Here is a 20,381-nt window from a genome sequence, read left to right on the forward strand (position 1 = left end):
GGGTTTTGAAACCCGCGGGCTCAGGCAAATCCACTCACCTCAGCCTCCCAAAGGCATGGGATTACAGGGTGAGCCACCGAGCCCGGCCTTTCTTTTTTTTTTTTTTTGAGTTGGAGTCTCACTTCATCACCCAGGCTGGAGAGCAGTGTCATGCTCAGGGCCACCGCAGCCTCGGTCTGCTGGGCTCAAGCAATCCTTCCACCTCAGCCTTCCACATAGCTGGAACTACAGGTGTGCGCTACCATGTCCAGCTTATTTTTTGATTTATTGTAGAGACAGGGTCTCACCAACTTGCCCAGGCTGGTCTCGAACCCCTGAGCTCAGGCAGTCCTCTCACCTTGGCCTCCCAAAGTGCCGGGATTACAGGATTGAGCCACCATGCCCGACCTCACTCTTTCTGGAAATAAGTCTCTCTTATGGCTTCTGTGACACCACGTGTTCCTGATTTTCTTCTAGTCTTTTGCCACTGATTCCGTCTCAGTCAAACTCTTTGTCCTACTGGCCATTGAAGTGTGGGGTTCTCAGGGTTTAGTGGACTGGACCTTTGTTCTTCTGCCCTGCTATTTTTCTAGGAATCTCGTCCATACCTGTGGCTTTACTTCTTTCCTGTACTCAGACTTCTGGTTTTACATAAACTCCAGGTTTGGTTATCTGATTGCCTACCCTGATTCTGATACCGCCTTTTGAATTTCTCAGAAACGCAGTAGTGATAGTCCTGGCTTATGATATTTTTACTTAGGATTTTTCAACTTTCTGGTGGATTTATTGGGGAAGTAACCCTCATCGTAAGTCAAGTGGCATTTGTATGTCAAAGAAAAACTCGATCTCTGCACCTAAAACAACTGAACTTGCAAACATACATACTGGACATACTGGTTCTTTTCCAGCATTTTCTACCTGAGTTACTTAAACCAGGAATCTAGTGGTCATCTTTGGTACCTTCCCCCTTTTCCACCTCTAAGTCTTGCTTTATTTTCCAAGAATCTCTTACATTATTCCCCTTTTTTTGCATCGCCACTGCCGTGGCATCCTGACTGGTCTTACGGCATCCATTCCCCTCTCCAGTCTTTTCTTTGTTGCCAGCGTGATCTTCTTACTTAATCTCTAATGCTTTCCCCTTGTTCTCAGGTTAAAGACCAAACTTAGATTTGAAGGCAGTTTACTTTTTCCTTTATTGCATGTTGTATTTTGGTTTCCCCAAATGTTTTACTGTTGTTTTAAAAATAACTTTGATGTTTTTAATTTCAAGGTGGCTTAATTATGTCACTCACAAATAATGTATCTTAGTCAGTTTGGGATGCTTTAACAAAATACCGTGAACCGAGTTGCTTATAAACAGCAGAATTTTATTTCTCACAGTTTCAGAAGCAAGGCAGTCTAAGATTGATGCTGACAGATTTGGTGTCCGGTGAGGACCTGCTTCTTGGTTCAGAGACAGCCATCTTATTGCTGTGTCCCCATATGGCAGAAGGGGCCAAGGAGCTCTCCCTGGGCTCTTTTATAAGGGCACTAATCCCATTCATGAGTCCAGAGTTCTCGGGACCTAATCACCTCCAAAAGGCTCCACCTCCTTCAGTCACACTAATTTTATCACTAACAGTAGGGGTGAGGATTTAAACGTGAGTCTTGGAGGGGACATGGACACTTAGTCTATAGCATGGCGTTTTTTACAAATTTGAAATATAAGCTATACCTGAGAAAATGTTTAAATATTTTAGAATAAATTTAGGTTATTGTTTTCAAAGAGAAAAATTAGCTGTTTATCTTCAGTATCAACGTAGATCTAGCTTTCATCAATCAGAAATGATAGATTTTTCAAAGAACCATTTTCAAATTGAATTTTCCATCTTATTATCAGTCTGCATCATAAACCAAGTACGTTTTATTAGACTTCTATCTATATGGTTTTCAGTTTTGTGATTTCATTGTCCTTTTGAATTGCTAATCTTTTGTGGTTTGTCCCTCAAAAATGAATATTTTGAAACGAAAGTTTTGCATTTTGTTATACAGATAGCAGATATTTTGCTTGATAGCTATTCGATCGTTTAATTTACAAAGTTGATAATAAAATGAAATCTTATTTGTTTAGAAGCCTTTGCAAGAGCATTTTAATGGTGACTTATGTAGCATATTAAGTCTTTACATGTGGCAATAACTGAACAGATTAATTTTTAACCTTTAAAAATCATCTCTGATTTTGCTTTTATTGTCTGGAGACACACTTATGTTTCTAGACAAGAATTTTTATGCCATTAATAATCTATCACTATGAAATAAAAACAGGATTATATATAGTGAATTGCATAATTGAGGTAAGAATAAAAATCTTGAAAGTATTTTTGTTTGTTTTTATATTTACGATGATGACTGACTTTTCTTGTTTTATCCACTAGCTCTGCTGTGGTTGGTAAAACATATAATTGTTTCTTTATTGAGTTTAGAGTTATTTACTTTTAAGCAGTAGAGATATAATTGTTTTTTAATGTTTTCATCACTATCTTGATTTTCCCTCTGAGGTGGATCAGCTTGATTTTGTGTCTCTGGCATTAATCAGTTTGCATGTAAATTTAGAGTTAGCTTTGGTTTTAATATTGAATTCTTTTGAAATATTAATGTTTTTATTAAATCTTTAGTACTGCCAGGTATATTGAATGTTATGGGTAAATTGTAAAAAGAAAATTGGAATTAATCTAATGCCTTGTGTTGAAGTACATGACGAATTAGAGTGGTTTTTCTCTGTAGCAAGGATGTTACCATGGTGAGAGTTTCTGTTTCCATGACATTTGCTTGCATATTTTGATAGGTCTTCAATTGAAGAAGGGCTCTGTTTTCTGGCAGACTGGAAAAGTGTATTTCTATTTTTCTCAAAATGTGGTTTTTTTAGTTGAAAAATATAATCATTTCCAAGGAATTATAATAGTGAAGTGCAAGAAAGAAAATACACCTTGCTTATTTTTAATTTCTTTCTTGTTCAACTTTTAGAGCATGGCAAAATATTCTTAGCTTGCTTTGTGTAAGGAAGAAGAGGAAGAACAACATCAGTTATAGTTTTTTTGTAGATAAATATTTACTTTTCCTTTGAATTTTGTTGACAAAATAAACAGCTGTAGATGAGCAATTTGTCATTAGTCTCAGCTTGATATAGATATATAAAGTAAATATACATTAAAAGCAATTACTAATAATGATGTATTGGTAGCAGAGAAAGAAGAAATAAATATAAATAAGGACTTCACAAAATCGAAAGGTCAGTGAATTCCTAGAAGGTTTTTTGTTACACTACAAAATAAGTTCTCATATACATGATACATATTAAACATTTAATGAGTTAGGGATAGTTTTTTAAATCAATAGCTTATGTTTAATGTTGAAACGTTAATAGTAGATTTTAAAAATTTGCATCTTACATTGGTATATTTTTAATTTTTAACTAGATAGTATGTTCACTAGATAGTATGTTCACTAGATAGTATGTTTAACTAGATAGTATGGTTCAGAAATTTTAACATGTATTTTTAAAATACATAGAAGAAAGACCCTCTTTAATACTTTTCCCCTCTCCTAGTCATGTATCGTTAGGTTTTTATTTATCCTTTCACAGTCTTACTCCCACCCAACTTTTGAGAAAAGGTAGCATGCAAATAAAAGAAAAAAAGAGCAAAAAAGAAAATTTAAAACAAGGTAGCGTATTATTTTGCACTTTGCTTTTCAAAATTTGTCAAGTATATCTTTAATATATATTTTGTTAGTGCATCTGGGGGACATATTGGAATCAAAATGAAAAGATAAGGCTTATTATTGATAGCTCTCATTCCTATGCTTATATCACTTCTGAATTTCAGAAGTAAATGCTTCAAAGCACACATTCTGTTTATGTAGAATAAGAAAAATCTTCCTCTTGTTGTCAAAGTTCAGTGATAACTTATAGTGGCTCTTTCTACTGGTAGACCAGTTCTTTTTGGAAGAGTTGCAAACAGAAATAGTCTGTAATGAATACATCTTTACACAAGCTGTTTCTTCTGCCTCCAACTGTTTTCTTTGTTTCTGTACTTTTTCTTCTTTACTCTTATATGTCTTTCAAATACCAAATTAGGCACACTTTCCCAGGAGGCCTGATCTGGCTAGGTGAGCATGACTCTTCCCCGTGCTCTCCTGTTGGTCCTCAAGCATTTAACACCATATTGTTTGTTAGTTATTTTTTAAATTACTGTTTTCCTTACTAGATTGTATGTACCATGAAGGCAGTGACCATATTTGTCTCATTCATTCTGATATTTTTGTGCTTATAGCAGTAGGTTCGCAGGGGATGGGTATGAAGTGCTGTGAATTATAGCTATGCATTCTGAATGTCTTAGGTCTTCAGACACTGGACTTTCTCTTGTATCTACTTTCTCTCATCCTTCTTGCCTGTACAATTCTCAACTTAGCTTTTACTTACTCTGGGAAGCTTCTCTTGATCTTTTTGACATGTTATGTTTCCTATAACATGCTGTCATAGCATACTGAACTTGATAATTCAGCAAATTTTACACAATTTGTTGTAACTGCTTATTTGTCTTAAATCCCCCATTATCTTTGATCTCTCTGGCCTCTAGCATAGAGGTTGACAGAGACCTATTAGTTGATCATTTGACATTGATTGAAAAAGGAAAGAACAGATGCACAGTTTAGACCAGTGGTTCTAAACAGTGATTCTTAAACCTCCTGCAATGTACAGAACAACCCCACGATGAAGACTTCACTACCCAGTGTCAGTAGCACTGCTGTTGAGGAACTCTGCTGTAGCCTTTGGATTTCATGTTTTTGCTTTCTTCATATTATCTTAGATGTATAGATTCATGAATTTACATCACTTTTGAGTATACTTGAACAGATGTGTTAATAATCCCTTTTCTTTTAAATTATTTTGTGACAATTGAGATATTTTTGAAATTAAAAATATAGTTAAAGTGTACAATTTGATGTTTTGATATACATTGTGAGATGATCATCACATTCCAGTTAATTGACATAAAGCTGTTGCCATTTTTGTACTTTTCGACCAGTATCATCTCATATCTATTTCCCTCCAGTTTCTGGCAGCCAGCACACTAATCTCTACTTGTGTGAAATTCTACATACAAGTATGTGGGTATCTTTTTGTCTTTCTGTTTCTCTGTCTGGCCTATTTTGCTTGGTATAATGTCTTTCAGCTCCATTTATGTTGCCTCAAAGGGCGAGATTACCAACCATTCCATTTTAAAAGCAGACTGAGTAATAATATTCCACACACACAACACACAGACACATTTTTTTTTTCCTGGCAAGTTTTGTGTGTGTGTGTGTGTGTGTGTGTGTGTGTGTTGGGGTCTCACTCTGTCACCCAAGCTGGAGTGCAGTGGCACGGTCACTGGCTCACTGCAGCCTCGACCTCCCATACTCAGGTGATCCTCCAGAGAATCTGGGACTCCAGGTACACAACACCACATTTTTTGATTTTTTTTTTTTGGTAGAGATGAAGTCTCACTATGTTGCCCAGGCAGGTCTCAACTCCTGGCCTTAAATGATCCTCTCTCCTTAGCCTTCCAAAGTGCTGGAATCACAGATGTTAGCCACCCCACCTGGCCTCACCACATTTAAAAAAAATCCATTTATCTATCAAAGGACATTTAAGTTGTTTTCATATCTTGGCTATTGTGAATAATGCTGCAGTGAATGTGGAAGAGTAGATGTCTCTTAGTGATCCTGTTTTTAGTACTTTTGAAAGTATAGCTTACTATATACTCAGAAGTGGAATTGCTGGATCATATGGTGGTTCCATCTTTTAATTTTTTGAGAAACTTTTATACTGCTTTTAATGGCTATACTAATTTACATTCCCGCAACAGTGGACAAGGGTTTCTTTCTTCACATTTTTGACAGCACTTGTTCTCTTGTCTTTTTGATAACAGCCATCCTAACAGATGTTAGGTGACGTCTCACTGAGGTTTTAATTTGCATTTCCCTGCTGGTTAGAGATGCTGGGCACCTTTTCATGTGCCTTTTGACCATTTGAATTTCTTCTTTTGAGAACTGTGTAGTCACATCCCTTACCCATTTTAAAATTTGTTTATTTGTATTTTTAGTATTAAATTGTTTGGTTAAATTAAGTATTTTGGATATGAGCCCCTTATCAGATATACAGCTTGCAAATATTTTTTCCCATTTTGTAGTTGACTTTCCATTTTTGTTTTGTTTTGTTTTTGAGTTGTAGTCTCACTTCGTCACCCCGACTGTGGTTCAGTGGCATGCTCCTGGCCACCGCAGCCTCGACCTGTTGGGTTCCGGTGATCCTTCTGCCTCAGCTTTCCAAGTAGCCGGAACTACAGACGCACGCTACCATACTTGGCTAATTTTTTTATTTATTGTAGAGATGAGGTCTCACCAAGTTGCCTGGGTGGGTCTCAAGCCCGTGGACTCAGGCAATCCACTCACCTCGGCCTCCCAAAGCGCTGAGATTACAGATTTTTATATTCCTTGCTGTTCAGAGGCTTTTGAGTTTGATGTAATCCCACTTGTCTATTTTTGCTTTTGTTGCCTGGACTTCTGTTGTCATAATCTAGAAAATTATTGCCAAGACCAAAGTCAACAGATTTTTCCCTATGTTTTCTTCTAAGAGTTTTACAGTTTCCAGTTTTATGTATAAAGCTTCAGTTTATTTTGAGTTGATTGTTATGTATGGTGTGAGCTTTTTTGTCTTCCTATTTGCACTGTATAATGTGATAGTATATATTTTAGGATCAGGAATAAAATACTTGGACTTGATACCTATTCTACCTGGATATTTTACACGACTCCTTTATGCCTTAGTTTTATGATCTATGTAAAAAAGGAGGATTATTTTGGCCGGACTCAGTGGCTCAGCCTGTAATCCCAGCACTTTGGGAGGCCGAAGCAAATGGATTGCCTGAGCCTGCGGGTTCCAGACCTGCCCAGGCAACTTGGCGAGACCTCGTCTCCACAATAAATAAAAAATTAGCTGGGTGAGGTAGCGCGCGCCTGTAGTTCTGGCTACTTGGAAGGCTGAGGCGGAAGGATCGCCGGAGTCCAGCAGGTCAAGGCTGCGGTGGTCAGGGGCGTGCCATTACACTCCACCCTGGGTGACAGAGTGAGACTCCAACTCACAAAAAAAAAAAAAAGAGGAGGATTATTTTATATTAATCTACCTGGTGGAGCTATTCTGAGAATATAATAATTTACCAGCGCTCACATCAGTAACTGGTGAAAAGTAAAGATTTAGTAAATGCTAGCCATTGGAAGTTATTACATTACCTTTATTATTCAACGTAAGGGGCTTAATTGGGGATAGAACTAGCAAGAACAACTACACTAGATATGGGGGGAGATCTTTGTTATGTTGAGAGACTTGTTTTGTATCTGGTAAGCCACCTAACCAGACCTATTCAGGATAGGGCCTGTTGATGATAGGGCTAACATTCAGGTTATCACAATAGCCTGGTAAAAAAGTAATGGAGATAATTGATGGGATTTGGAAGCAACAGAAATTGCATCAGAGATGATTCAGAAATTTTGAACCTGCCAGGTGAGGAGCTTTGTGTTAATCAGAAATGGAAATCACAATGGAGATGAACTAGATTTTTGTTTAAGAATGTAACTGATGCAGTTTTATTTTTTATTTTTTTCATACTCAATATTTTTTATTATGCTATTGTGGGGTACAGTTAAGGGTTCGGTATACAAGTATGCTTCGTTCAGGCACTCTTGTTGATAAGGATGTCTCCCTGTCCCCAGACAGATATTTACTACCATTAATCCCATCTCCATTCCCCCCCTCATAGTTTCCCACCACTGTCAGTCATTTTCTTATGGTATAACGTTGGATGATGATCAAGGTCCACCATATGAGTGAGAACATGTGATACTCAGATCTTTGTTTCTGTGAGAGGTCACTCAGTATTATAGACTCTAGTTCCATCCAGGTTGCTGCGAAGTTCATGATTTTGTGCTTTTTTATGGCTGCGTAGTATTCCATTGTGTATATGTACCACATTTTTTTAATCCAGTCCTCTTTTGATGGACAACATGGTTGCTTCCAGGTCCTTGCTATTGTGAATAATGTTGCGATAAACATACGTGTGCAGGTATCTTTTTTATAGAGTGATTTGAGATCTTCAGGATATATTCCCAGTAGTGGTATTGCAGAGTCATATGGGAGGTTGATATTTAGGGCTTTTAGGAATTGCCACACTGCTTTCCACAGAGGTTGCACTGGTTTACACTCCCACCAACACTGTAAAAGTGTTCCCTTTTCGCCACACCCTCTCCAGCAACTGTTATTTTTTGAGTTATTGATAATTGCCATTCTGACTGGAGTTAGGTGGTATCTCAGTGTGGTTTTGATTTGCTGATGCAGTTTTAGATTAGAAACTTCAGTAGGGCTTTAACGAGAAATCCTGTGTTCAACATTCTTTTATGTCAGAAAATGAGTATCTAGATGTCCTTGGGGAAAAATTAGGATTAGAGATAAAGATTTGGGAGTAATGTTCATTGTAAGTATGTTTAGAGTCTTAGGCGAGTAGATTATATATAGTGGCAATAAAAAGAAGGCAGAGAGTAGATTCTTGAAGAATGTGCATTGTTCATTCATAATTGATTCCATTGTTTTATTCTCTCCAGTTTTCTTTAAATGCTGAACCAACAGCAAATGATAAAACTTATGTTATATTGAGTACAGGGATCTTTCTTGGTTTCAGATGTGATCCCTGTGAAGAAGGCAAATTTGTGGGACTAGGAATATATATTTTGATAACATAACTGTTCAGATTTTACTAGTGTAAATAATGGAATAACACAGGGCTGCAAAGCATTTTGCGATATCTCTTGTTTAGATATCCTGTTTTAAGCAAGCAAAATGCTACCACTGCATTTTTCAAATGAGATAGATGAAACCTACTTTGAACTTAATGAAAATCATTAAGTTATTAGATACAAAGAAGAACTAAATATCTCTCCCTGTTTGCTGTTATTACTGTTAGCTTTGTTTTCATCAAGGGTTCTCAGCCTTGGCACAAGTGAAATTTTGACTGGATGATTTTGTTTTGGGCAGCTACCCTGTACTTTGCAGGATATTTCACAGCCTTTCTAGCTTCTCTTCACTAGATGGCAGTAGCACCCCCCCCTGCATTCAGCCAAAAATGTCTCCAGGCATTGCCAAATATCTCCTGGGGACAAAAATCTCCCTTAGTTGAGAACCACTGCATTACACCACAAATACGTCACTTTTGCTTCCAGGTAGTTTCCTTTCTAGTTTTAGAGACTTTTCTTTGGTGTATGATCATACTGTACCTTTAAACTAGGCTCTGCTCTCATTTGTCCTAAAAGTCTTACTTTGTTGGCAGTTTACATTCATTATATTGTTTCTTTAAGATGGCAGTGATTTCTTAGATTATGTTGGTAATTGCGCTTAGACATAATGTATCTCCAATTTTTTTTGACAGCTCACCTGGTAAAATCAGATCTATTTCCTTTTCTTTTTGTTTGAGTTGGAGTCTCACTGTGTCGCCTAGTCTGTGGAGTACAGTGGCATGCTCCTGGCCACTGCAGCCACAACCTGCTGGGCTCAGGCGATCCTTCTGCCTTAGCCTTCTAAGTAGCCAGAACTACAGGTCTACACCACCATGCCCGAATAATTTTTTTATTTATTGTAGAGACGAAGTTTCACCATGTTGCCCAGGCTGGTCTCGAACCCGCGGGCTCAGGCAGTCCTCTCGCTTTGACCTCCCAAAGTTCTGGGATTATGGACTTGAGCCACTGCGCCCGGCCCAGATCTATTTTCAAATAATTAAATGTTGCCTTCATCAATTAAATATAATTTTAATAGTTATTTTAATCTAGACATGTGCTGGTGAACTTAGTGAAATTAAAATGTGTATTTCTCCTTAATTATACGTAAGACTATGTTACGTATGAAAGGATGTTTTTATGTCCTTGTTATCGTTCAGCAAGGTTCTGCATTTCAAGTTTGATAAATCGTAAATATTTGTTTTTAAAAAGGTTTATTAAGTCCCTGTATTATATAATATTTTGCTCTTATGATTTGGGGGATCATGAAAAAAGTATTCTTTTGATAGGGATTGATACGTACAATATTTAATAAATATTGTTAATTAACTTATTTCATAGTCTCAACTATGCTATTAAAAATACATTTAAGTATACCTGAGACAACTATTTTATAATAAGTTAAAAATTCTGTACTTCAATTATTTTCATTCTTTATCTAATTTTTTTAGCATTTGACTGGTGTTTTATAGGCATATAATGGATAGGATTTTTACTGAAGTAGCATTTACATTCTTTTGAGTCATTGTCTCACTTGGTCACTCAAGCTGGAAGGTAGTGGCACACTCATGACTCACCGCAGCCTTGACCTTCTGGGCACTGGTGGTCCTCCTGCCTCAGCCTCCTGAGTAATTGTGATTACAGGCATGCGCCATCACACCCAGCTAAGTTTTTGATTTTTGTGGAGATAAACTCTTGGTATTTGCCCAGTCTGGTCTCTAACGCCTGAGCTCAAGCAATCATCTCACCTTGACCTCCCAAGGTGCTGAAATTTCAGGTGTGAGCCACTGTGCCTGGCCCAGAATTTACATTCTAGTGAGTATTTTAGCACATTTAACTCATGGTGTCTATGTCTTTGATGAATCTCCACTCAGTAGGTGGGAACTAAAATACCGTTTTCTAAAATTTTATATTGTGCATTTCATTAGTTTTCATAAATTTGCTTCAAAATTCCTAATAACATCAAGTCTAGTATTTCAAGTTAATGGAAATGATTTGGTGTGCAGTGAGATGAGGAACGACTTAAGTTTCTGAATTATTGCTGTGTAAAAACAGAAGAGTTAGTACATGCTCTTTTCTCATTAGACAAGATTGATTCTTGATTTCCAGACAGGAGAATGTGAATTTTGTTTAATGTTTATTATACAAATAAAATTACATATTAAAAGACTTTTAGGAATTGCCTTAGGTACTCTTTGTGAGATATTTAACAACTTTAACATCATTAAACTTTCCTAAATTTAATAGTTTAGATTGATGTTAATTTCTCAGTGATCTTATAGTCACTTATGTAAACAAATAGGAAACAAGTAAACAGAGATGTAAGTATGACATTCCCTTGGCAGAGGTTGTAGATGGGAGGAGGTGGGATGCATAACCTTTTTCAGATAACACAGCTCCCAGTTTTTTTTCTTCTTGTCCTCCCTTGCAGACTCTCCATTCTCCCTGTACTCTTTTTGATCCTCTGTGACTATAATAAGCCACTGTTGCAAAGAGGTCTGTGATTCTTCTTTTTCTTTAAAAAAAATTTCAGTTGCTTTATTAGGAAAATGATTACATTTTATCAGTTTATTTTCTTTAATGAGTCCACAAATGGACAATTTTGCAATTCCTACATTCCACAGAACTTGTGTTTAAAGAGAACTTACGTTTAAAGAGATGTATTTGTGGCCATCCTGAAGTACATACGTTACCTAAATGAATTGCTCAAATGAAGTTGATGGGACTTTCCAGGGAAAATTTTATACTCATTCATCCTCTGAACAAGACTTGGGGGTGTTGTTGTTGAGTTGTAAAAGTTCTTTATATATTCTGGTATATCCAGATCTGGGTATTGTCAGATGTATAATTCACAAAAATTTTCTCCCATTTGTAGGTTGCCTTTTCACTTTCTTGATAGTTTTCTGTGATGCACAAAGGTTTTTAATTTTGATCGAGTCCAAGTTACCTAATTTTTGTATTTGTTGCCCATGCTTTTGGTGTCAAATCTAAAACTCCATTGCTGAATCCAGGGTCTTGAAGCCCTATGTTTTCTTTTAAATCTTTTATGGTTTTAGCTGCTATATTTTGGTTATTCATTTTTCGGGTTAATTTCTGTATACAGTGTGAGATTGGGACCTTACTTCAATGTTTTAAATGTGGTAATTCAGCTGTCCAGCACTGTTTCTTGAGGAAGGTATTCTTTCCCCATTGAAGGAACTTGATATCCTTTCACAAAAAGTATCAGTTGGCTATAAATGTATGGGCTTATTTTTTTTACTGACAGTTCTGTTGTATTGGTCTATATGTCTGTTGTTCTGCCAGTACCATACTGTTTTGGTTACTTCAGCTTTGTAGTAAGTTTTAAAAGTGTAAAGTGCTGGGCTCGGTGGCTCAGCCTGTCATCCCGCGCCTTTGGGAGGCTGAGGTGAGTGGATGGCCTGAGCCCGTGGGTTCGAGACCCGCCTGGGCAGCGAGACCTCATCTCTACAATAAAGCATAAAATCAGCCGGTCGTGGTAGCGTGTACCTGTAATTCCGGCTACTCGGAAGGCGGAGGCGGAAGGATCGCCGGAGCCCAGGGTCGAGGCTGCGGGGGCCGGGAGCGGCCACTGCACTCCAGTCTGGGCCACCGAGTGAGACTCCAACTCAAAAAACAAAAAAGTGTAAAGTGTGAGTCTTCCAGGTTTGTTATTTTTTGAAGATTCTTTGACTCCTCCAGGGCCCCTTGAAATTCCATGAGGATTTGAGGGTTGTCTCCTTGCAGTTGGAGCCGCATCCTGTCGCCTGGGCGCCGTGTAGCGCGAGAATCCTGACTGCCTCCGGCTTCCACCCGCCAGGCTTAGGCTGCGTGAGACGGCCGGCACATGTCATGCCTGGCGGGTCTTTGGCTTCTCGCTGTTTGTGGAGGCGAAGTCTCGGCCGCGCTGCCTAGGCTGGTCTTGAGCTCCTAGCTCCAAGTGATCCTCGTGCCTCGGCCTCTTGAAGTGCTGGGATTACGGGCACGAGTCACTGCCTCCAGCCAGGCTTTTCCATTTCTGGAGAAAAGGCTGTTGGAATCATACTGAAGCTATAATTTGTTCTGGGTAACGTTAATGTCTTAACAATATTAAGCCTACCTATCCATGAACGTGTGATGTCTTTCCATTTTTAGGTCTTCTATAACTTATTTGTCAGTGTTTGTATATATAAAGTTTTCAGTATACAAATCATCTGCCTCTTTGTTTAAATTTATTCTTAGATATTTTGCTTTTTAGATACTTTAAAAAATTTATTTAATTTCTTAAATAATTTTTTGGATTTTCACTGCTGGTTTGTAGAAATAAAACTCAGTTTTTGTGTTAAAATATCACCAAAAATATTAAATTATTAGGAATACATTTTACAAATGTTGTAGAAGACCCATATACTGAAAACTACATAACATTTTTGAGATTCACTTATGGAGACCAAAATAAATGGAGAGATTTACAGTGTTTATGAATCAGAAGATTCAGTGTTTTTAAGATGTCATTTTTTCCTTATCTGTTAATTCAGGGCAATCCTCATTAAAATATCCGCAGCCTTTTTTTTTTAATAGAAATTGAGAAGCTGATTTTAAAATTTATGTGGACATATGTAAATCCGGCATTAGCTAAAAGTGTTTTGAAAAAGGATATAGTTTGGGTACTTAACTTGTTTTCAAAACTTATAAAGTTACAGTAATCAAGGCAGTTTGTTTTTAGCAGGAAGAAATGATATATGACAATGCAACAGATTAATAAGAGTTGAAATATATCTATATCTATAAGCAATTGATTTTTGGCAAAGGTGCCGAGACAATTTCACTGAAGAAAGGATAATTTTTTCAACAAATGGTGCTGGATCAATTTGATATCCTTTTGCCAGTGAATCTAGTCCTTTGCTTCATGCCATAGAAATAAGCAAACTTGAAGTGGATCATATACCTACAAGTAAAGCTAAAACTATAAAACTTCTCTAAGACAACAGTAGAAAACTCTAATAATTTTAGGTTAGGAAAATACTTCTTAAATAGGTCACAAAAAGCACAAATTACATAATTTAAACATGGATAATTTTGACTTCATTAAAATAAAAAGCTTTGCTCTTCAAAAGAAATTTAAGAAAATTAAAAAAACCAAAGACTCTTAGAAAATATTTGCAATACATACTTCCAATCAAGGCTATTTGTCCAAAATATACAAATAACTCTCACAAGCCAGTAATGAATCAAATAGTTTAGCAAAAAAGAAGAGTAAAATATCTGAATGGACACCAAAGAAAGTATACAGATAGGAAATAAGCAAATGAAAAAATCTTCAACATATTTTGCCATTAGAGAAATGTGAATTAAAATTATGAGACACACGTGAGAATGGCTAAATTAAAAAGACTGACAATGCCTAGTCCAAGGTGCATGTGGGACAAACAAACATCTTAAACATTGCTGGTGGGAATAGACAATGTTAAAGTCACTTTAGAAAACAGTTTGACAGTGGTTACAAGGCCAAACATGCATTTACCATGTGACACAGCCATTCCATTTTCTTGTGTATTTATCCAAGGGTTATGAAAACATGTCCACACAAATGTTCAGAGCAGCATCATTCATGGTAGCCAAAAACTGCAAATCACTCAGGTGTCTATCAACTTGTGAATACATAAACAATTTGTGGCCTATACATACAATGGAATCCTGCTCAACAATAAAAAGGAGCATGTTACTAATACAGGCACCAGCATCGATGCATCTCAAAAACCGTATGGGAAGTATTTCTTGCAGATTCTAGAAAAGGTACAGCTCTGGTGGAAAGCAGAGCACTGGTGCGAGAGAGTTGGGTGAGGGAATTGACTGCATACAAATGTCAGGAGGAAGGTTTATCAGGTCATTGAAATTTTCCATTTCGAGTTTGGAGGTAGTTATGTGACTGTATATATTTGTCAGAACTCATTGGTTAATTTTATTCATTGTAAATTTTCCCTCAGTAAAGCTGACCTAGAAAACTTTTTTTAAAAAATTAAGCTTTAAGTCATGAAAAGATTAGATGGAATAACTGGTTTTTTTATTTTTCTGGATTTTCATAAACAAGGGTCTACAGTGTCTTTGGTAGGAAAAAGAAAAAGGTCATTTGTAAGATGCAGCTATCTAGCCTCACTTGCTAGTTGAAGGTAAAAATTATGTTTGGATAAGAGTAGTAATTTTGCCTAGTAAAAAGTAGCATGATGTTTTAAAAAACTGTGTTTACGTTTTCAGCTTCTTAACTATTATCATCATTTAAATTGACTTTAGAAATATAAACCTGGTCGATGTGATGATATTTTGAAATGGAAGCCTCCTAGTCTGAATTCTGTGGATTTTCGTCTAAAAATAACAAGAATGGGAGGAGAAGGGTAAGTATGCACTTTTGTTTCCAGTGACTTTTGCATGAAATAATAACCATTTGTATAAGACCTTACTATTTACAGTATATTTAACATATGCTTTACTATATTTTTTTAAAAACTAAAATACTTTATTTTACAATATACTTTACATGTATACGTATATCGCATTTTCAGATTACTCTTTTGACCTATGACAGCTAAAATTTTGTAGCATCCTTTAAACTTTACTAACTTCAGTCTTAAAATCTTTTTTTAAAAATGGATATAGTTATTAATAATATAAAACTGAATTTTGTTAAATTGTAAAAGTGAAAATAGGCCTCACTCAAAGATAATTCTATCAAAGGATCAAGTGAGGTGTGATCATTAGTATAGTTAAATGTATTGAAATGTCTTTTTTAACTTTGAAGGAAAGCACTTCATGTTTGCATTTGCACTACAAATATTTATTCATACTTTTGTATGATAAGATTTTAATTGTTGACTGTCATTAAGATTTTTCATATTGTTCATTTTGTTAACCCTTTTGTTTATAGGTTCATTTTCCTTTTATGACTTTATAGGTGGCTATGTTCGATTAAAATATTCTTTAACATGAATATTTTGTTTTTCCAAATCCTTGTTTTATTTCGTTTTGCTCCACAAATTTTCAAGGCTTTTTATCTAAGTGAATGCATCTAACAAAATAAGACATGCTTAATCAAGGAAGTCATACAGAAAGCAAATAAGATAATGCTAGCAAAGAGATTAAAGTTTACCCGTGCATCCCATGAAATTCTTTTTACTTGTCAGAGATAAGATACAGATATGCTTTTTGGTAGCTAATGGAACAAAGGCTGTGTTGTCAATTATAGGAGTCCAGACTGCATATGAGTAACGGTCTCCTAGAAAGACTGCCGTTTCAAAGAAAGGAAACTGTCAACGGAGCAAATTCTAAGTAGTAAAAGGGGGTTTAATAAGCCAAATGGGTTTTAGTGTTTTTAAAAAATAGGGTATTTAATATTTTATTTTACATCCTTAAATGTTTGTTGCCATTAGAATGTAATGGCGCTGGGCTCGGTGGCTCAGCCCGTAATCCCACACTTTTGGAGGTTGAGCTGAGTGGATTGCCTGAGTTCGTGGGTTCGAGACCCTCCTGGGCAACTTGGTGAGACCTCATCTCTACAATAAATCAAAAAATTAGCCAGGCATGGTAGCGTGCACCTGTATTTCCAGCTACTTGGAAGGCTGAGGTGAAAGGATCGCTGGGGCCCAGCAGGTCGAGGCTGCAGTGGCCCAGAGTGTGCCACTGCACTCCAGTCTGGGAGACAGAGTGAGGCTCCAACTAAAAAAAACAACAAAAAAAAGTAATGGCAAAAATTGTTAAAACAAGTATCTCAGCTCTGAAACAGTTATTGAGCTCTGTATTAGTCTGATTTTAATCCAAGGATCGATACATTTTAGACTGTTTATAGGAATAGGTGGAATGTGCGCACGCACACGCGAATGATTTTGGTTAGTTTTCAGACATTTTTGTCTCTTACATAAATAGTGGATAGATGTTGATACATAGTACTTGCAAGATTATTCTTCCTGACTAAGTGCCTAGTATACAGATATTCTTGGTTGGCGGTTAACTGTGCAACTGTACATCAGTAATTATGCAGGCTGGGTGTAGGCCTAATATGTTTTTCTGAAAGTACCTTATGAAAGATTACTTCACTACTAACAAAGTGGAGAATGAGGAATTTGACTGGGGCTACACTTTGGTTTTTAAAGACTCAGATGGGTATAGTTCTTTGAAAAATAAGACTTCAAAGATGTGAAATTTGTTAAATTGCTTAATTATTAGATCTTTTTTGCCCAATGCTATATTTATAATATTTGGTTAAAGAGTATAGGCTCTTGCGTGTTTTCTTGATTGTTTCAGTGAACTTTGAAAAATCATTTAGTTTTTTCTTTTACAGATCCTAATTCTTATTAGCACTTAAAAGCTGCATGAGACTGAATATAGAATGCCCATCTCTAGTAGCAAAAAATGAAAAAATTTTTTTGCAGCTGCCTATTATAATGTATATATGATGTAGCAAAATGTAATTCTGTTTAGTTGTCATCACAGCTTTCCTTTTATATTCATAGGATATTTTGAATATGTTTTGTTCTTTTTGGGGATGATGTTTCCTTTTTTTAAAACTCACTTAAGAAAATATTTTAAAGAGTGGGGTATAATTCAGGATTAGGTACATAAGTGGTCATCGTACAGGTGAAGTTTGGGGCTACCATTGGTCCTCACGTAGCCTGGTTAAGGATCAGGTACCCTTGTTGATGTTAACGTATCCTGTCCCCTGGCAGGGTCGTGCTACTGCTAGTCCCTTTCTTTAGTATTATGATCAATGTTTGGGATCCACTTATGAGTGAGAACATATGGTGCTCAGTTGTTTCTGTGATAGATCACTTAGTATGGTGGACTCTAAATCCATCCAAGTTGCTGCGAAGTCCATAATTTTGTCCCTCTTATGACTGTGTAATATTCCATTGTGTACATGCATCACATTTTAAATATCTAGTCCAGTTTTGATGTGCAGCACAATTGGTTTCATGTTTTTGCTGTTGTGAATAGTGCTGTAAATATGCATGCTCAAGTATCTTTATCGTAGAATGATTTGAGTTCCTCTGGGTATATTTCCAGAAGGAGGATTACTGGGTCATATGAAAGGTCAATTTTTAGATCTTTTAGAAATTGCCACAATGTTTTCCACAGAGGTTGTATTAACTTACACTCCCACCAACAGTGCAGTAACATTCCCTTTTCTCCGTATCCTCTCCAGCATCTGTTGTTTTTGATTTATTGCTGATGGCCATCCTGACTGGAGTGAGGTAGTATCTCAGTATGGCTTTGATTTGCATTTTTCTTTGGTGATTAGTGATGCTGAGCATTTTTCCATGCATCTGTTGTCTGCTTGTATGTCTTCTTTTGAGAAGTATCTATTCATGTATTGTGCCCACTTTTTAATAGGGCTGTTTGTTTTTTTCCTTTTGACACGTTTGAGTTCCTTATAGATCCTGGATGTTAGGCCTTTGTCAGATATATAGTTGGCAGGTATTTTTCTCCCATTCTGTGGGCTGTCTCCCTACTCTCCTGATAGTGGTTTTTTGTTGTTGTTGTTTTTGCTTTGTAGAAGCTTTGCAGTTTGATGAGGTCCTACTTATCTATCTTATCTTTTATGGCACGGGCTTTTGGAGTGTTGATCAGGAATTGGTTGCCTATTCCAATGTCTGTAAGGGTGTCTCTTGTGTTTTCTAAGATTCTTATAGTTTGAGGTTTTATGTTTAGGTTTTTTGATCCATTTAGAGTTAGGTTTTGTGTATGATGATAGGCAGGGGCCCTGTTTCAATCTGCTGCATGTGGCTGGCCGGTTTTCCCAGCATCACTTACTGATTAGGTTCTCTTTTCCCCAGTGTTAGTGGAGGCTTTGTTGAAGATGAGTTGGTTGAGAAATTGAGGTTTTGCTTCCGGAATCTCCATCCTGTTCCATGGGTCTGTATGTTTGTTCATGTACCAACACCAGGCTGTTTTGATTATTGTGGCCTTATAAGTATAAAACCTGGAAGTGTGATACCTCCCGCTTTGTTATTTTGCTGAGGATTGTTTTGGCTATTTGTGACTGTTTATGTTCCCATATGAGTTTCTGTGTTATCATTTCTGGGTCTGAGAAGAATGAGGCTGGTAACTTCATGGGCATCGCATTGACGCTGTAGATTGCCTTGCATAGGAGGGACAGCTTCACCATGTCGATTCTTCTAGTCCGTGAGCATGGGATCTTTTTCCATCTGTTTGTGTCTTCTGGGATTTCTTTGAGCAGGGTTTTGTTGTTTTCGTTGTAAAGGTCTTTCTCTCCTCTGGTTAGGAGGATGCCAAGGTATTTCATTTTTGTGTGTGGCTATTGTGAATAGGATTGTGCTTTTTATTTGGTTCTCTGTTTGTTCTTGGTGTATAACAATGTGACTGTCTTTTTGTTCCTTTAAAATTTTACCTATTTATGTCTAATTACAAAAAAAAAGAATTATTTTTGATTGTTGTGTGTAGTGCATCTTTGAAACACTTCAAAATGTCACTGTTTAAGCTGATTTTCAGATAGGGATTTGCAAGTTCCATTAGTGTAGTTACATCATTTATTTGAGCAATGAAAGGGTCGTCTGAGGCAAGGTAGCCCCGAGCTGGTGCTGGGACTGGGAACAATGCGAGATTGCAGCCAGGTAAGAAAGTAGAAAGAAGTAAAGTTCGTTATTCACTTTTCACAGATTGGAAAGGGGCTGACACTCAGAGGCAAGTGTGGCCTCGAAGGGCCATGAAATGGGTATTTTTAAGGGCCTTTGGGTAGGGGGATTTGGGCCGAAGGAGTGTCCAGGGCTGTGGGTCTTTGATGCTGATTATAGTTGCGAGTCTTAGGTCTTGCGGTCCCCAGACATGAGCATTTCATGCCCTCAGGTGGGGGCCAGATGGCAGGAGATGAGGGGAGGGGCTTTCCTGCAAGAGACCTGTCAGACCTTTGCAGTCCACAAACCCCTTGACCAAAAGGTGGTCTTATCATTTCTATGGTTCTGTTGTTGTGTCTGATGGCTATTAGCCAGTTGTGGGGTAGGCTGCCTCTTAGCCTGCGGTAGAATGTCTGAACGCTTCCTAAAACCTGCCTATCGGAAGTTTATTTATCTATGCCCAACCTTTGCTAGATTCAAGCGTGTCAGGGGTAAAGTTTAGCAAAAATGGCTGTGCTGAGGTAGAGTCTATGCTAAACTAAGTTTATTTATTTTATTATTTTTTATTTTTTTGAGTTGGAGTCTCACTCAGTCACCCAGCCTGGGGTGCAGTGGCTGCTCCCGGCCACCGCAGCCTCCACCTGCTGGGCTCTAGCGATCCTTCTGCCTCAGCCTTCCAAGTAGCTGGAACTACAAGGTGCGCGCTACCACGCTCGGCTAATGTTTTGATTTTATTGTAGAGATGAGGTCTCGCTAAACTAAGTTTATTCTAGGTTTCTATAGGTACCTCCTTTCATTCTCACCTCTTGCTGTTTCAAAAATATTCTTATTCTTGGGATTAGGGATGAGATCAGACTTCTGTAGCTACTTCCTGCTGAACATGGGGCGTAGAGCTGTCCCTACCTGTCTAGAGCAAAAGGAGGGGATGAGAGGATAGGAGCCCATATAACATGGATGTCAGTT

General features: G+C 37.3%; 1 protein-coding gene across 3 annotated transcripts in view; it reads left to right on the forward strand.

The window, feature by feature from the left end:
- Positions 1 to 20,381, forward strand: part of RNGTT (RNA guanylyltransferase and 5'-phosphatase) — a 297,963-nt gene that overhangs the window by 147,645 nt on the left and 129,937 nt on the right. For all 3 annotated transcript variants that reach the window (XM_008064037.1, XM_008064038.1, XM_008064039.1), the window contains one exon: positions 15,088 to 15,188. In XM_008064037.1, the coding sequence (XP_008062228.1) occupies positions 15,088 to 15,188 (101 nt within the window). The remainder of the gene's footprint in view (positions 1 to 15,087; positions 15,189 to 20,381) is intronic.

The sequence above is a fragment of the Carlito syrichta genome, unplaced genomic scaffold (genome assembly GCF_000164805.1).
Source record: "Carlito syrichta isolate Samal-C Ts95f unplaced genomic scaffold, Tarsius_syrichta-2.0.1 Scaffold307180, whole genome shotgun sequence".
NCBI classification, from domain to species: Eukaryota; Metazoa; Chordata; class Mammalia; order Primates; family Tarsiidae; genus Carlito; species Carlito syrichta.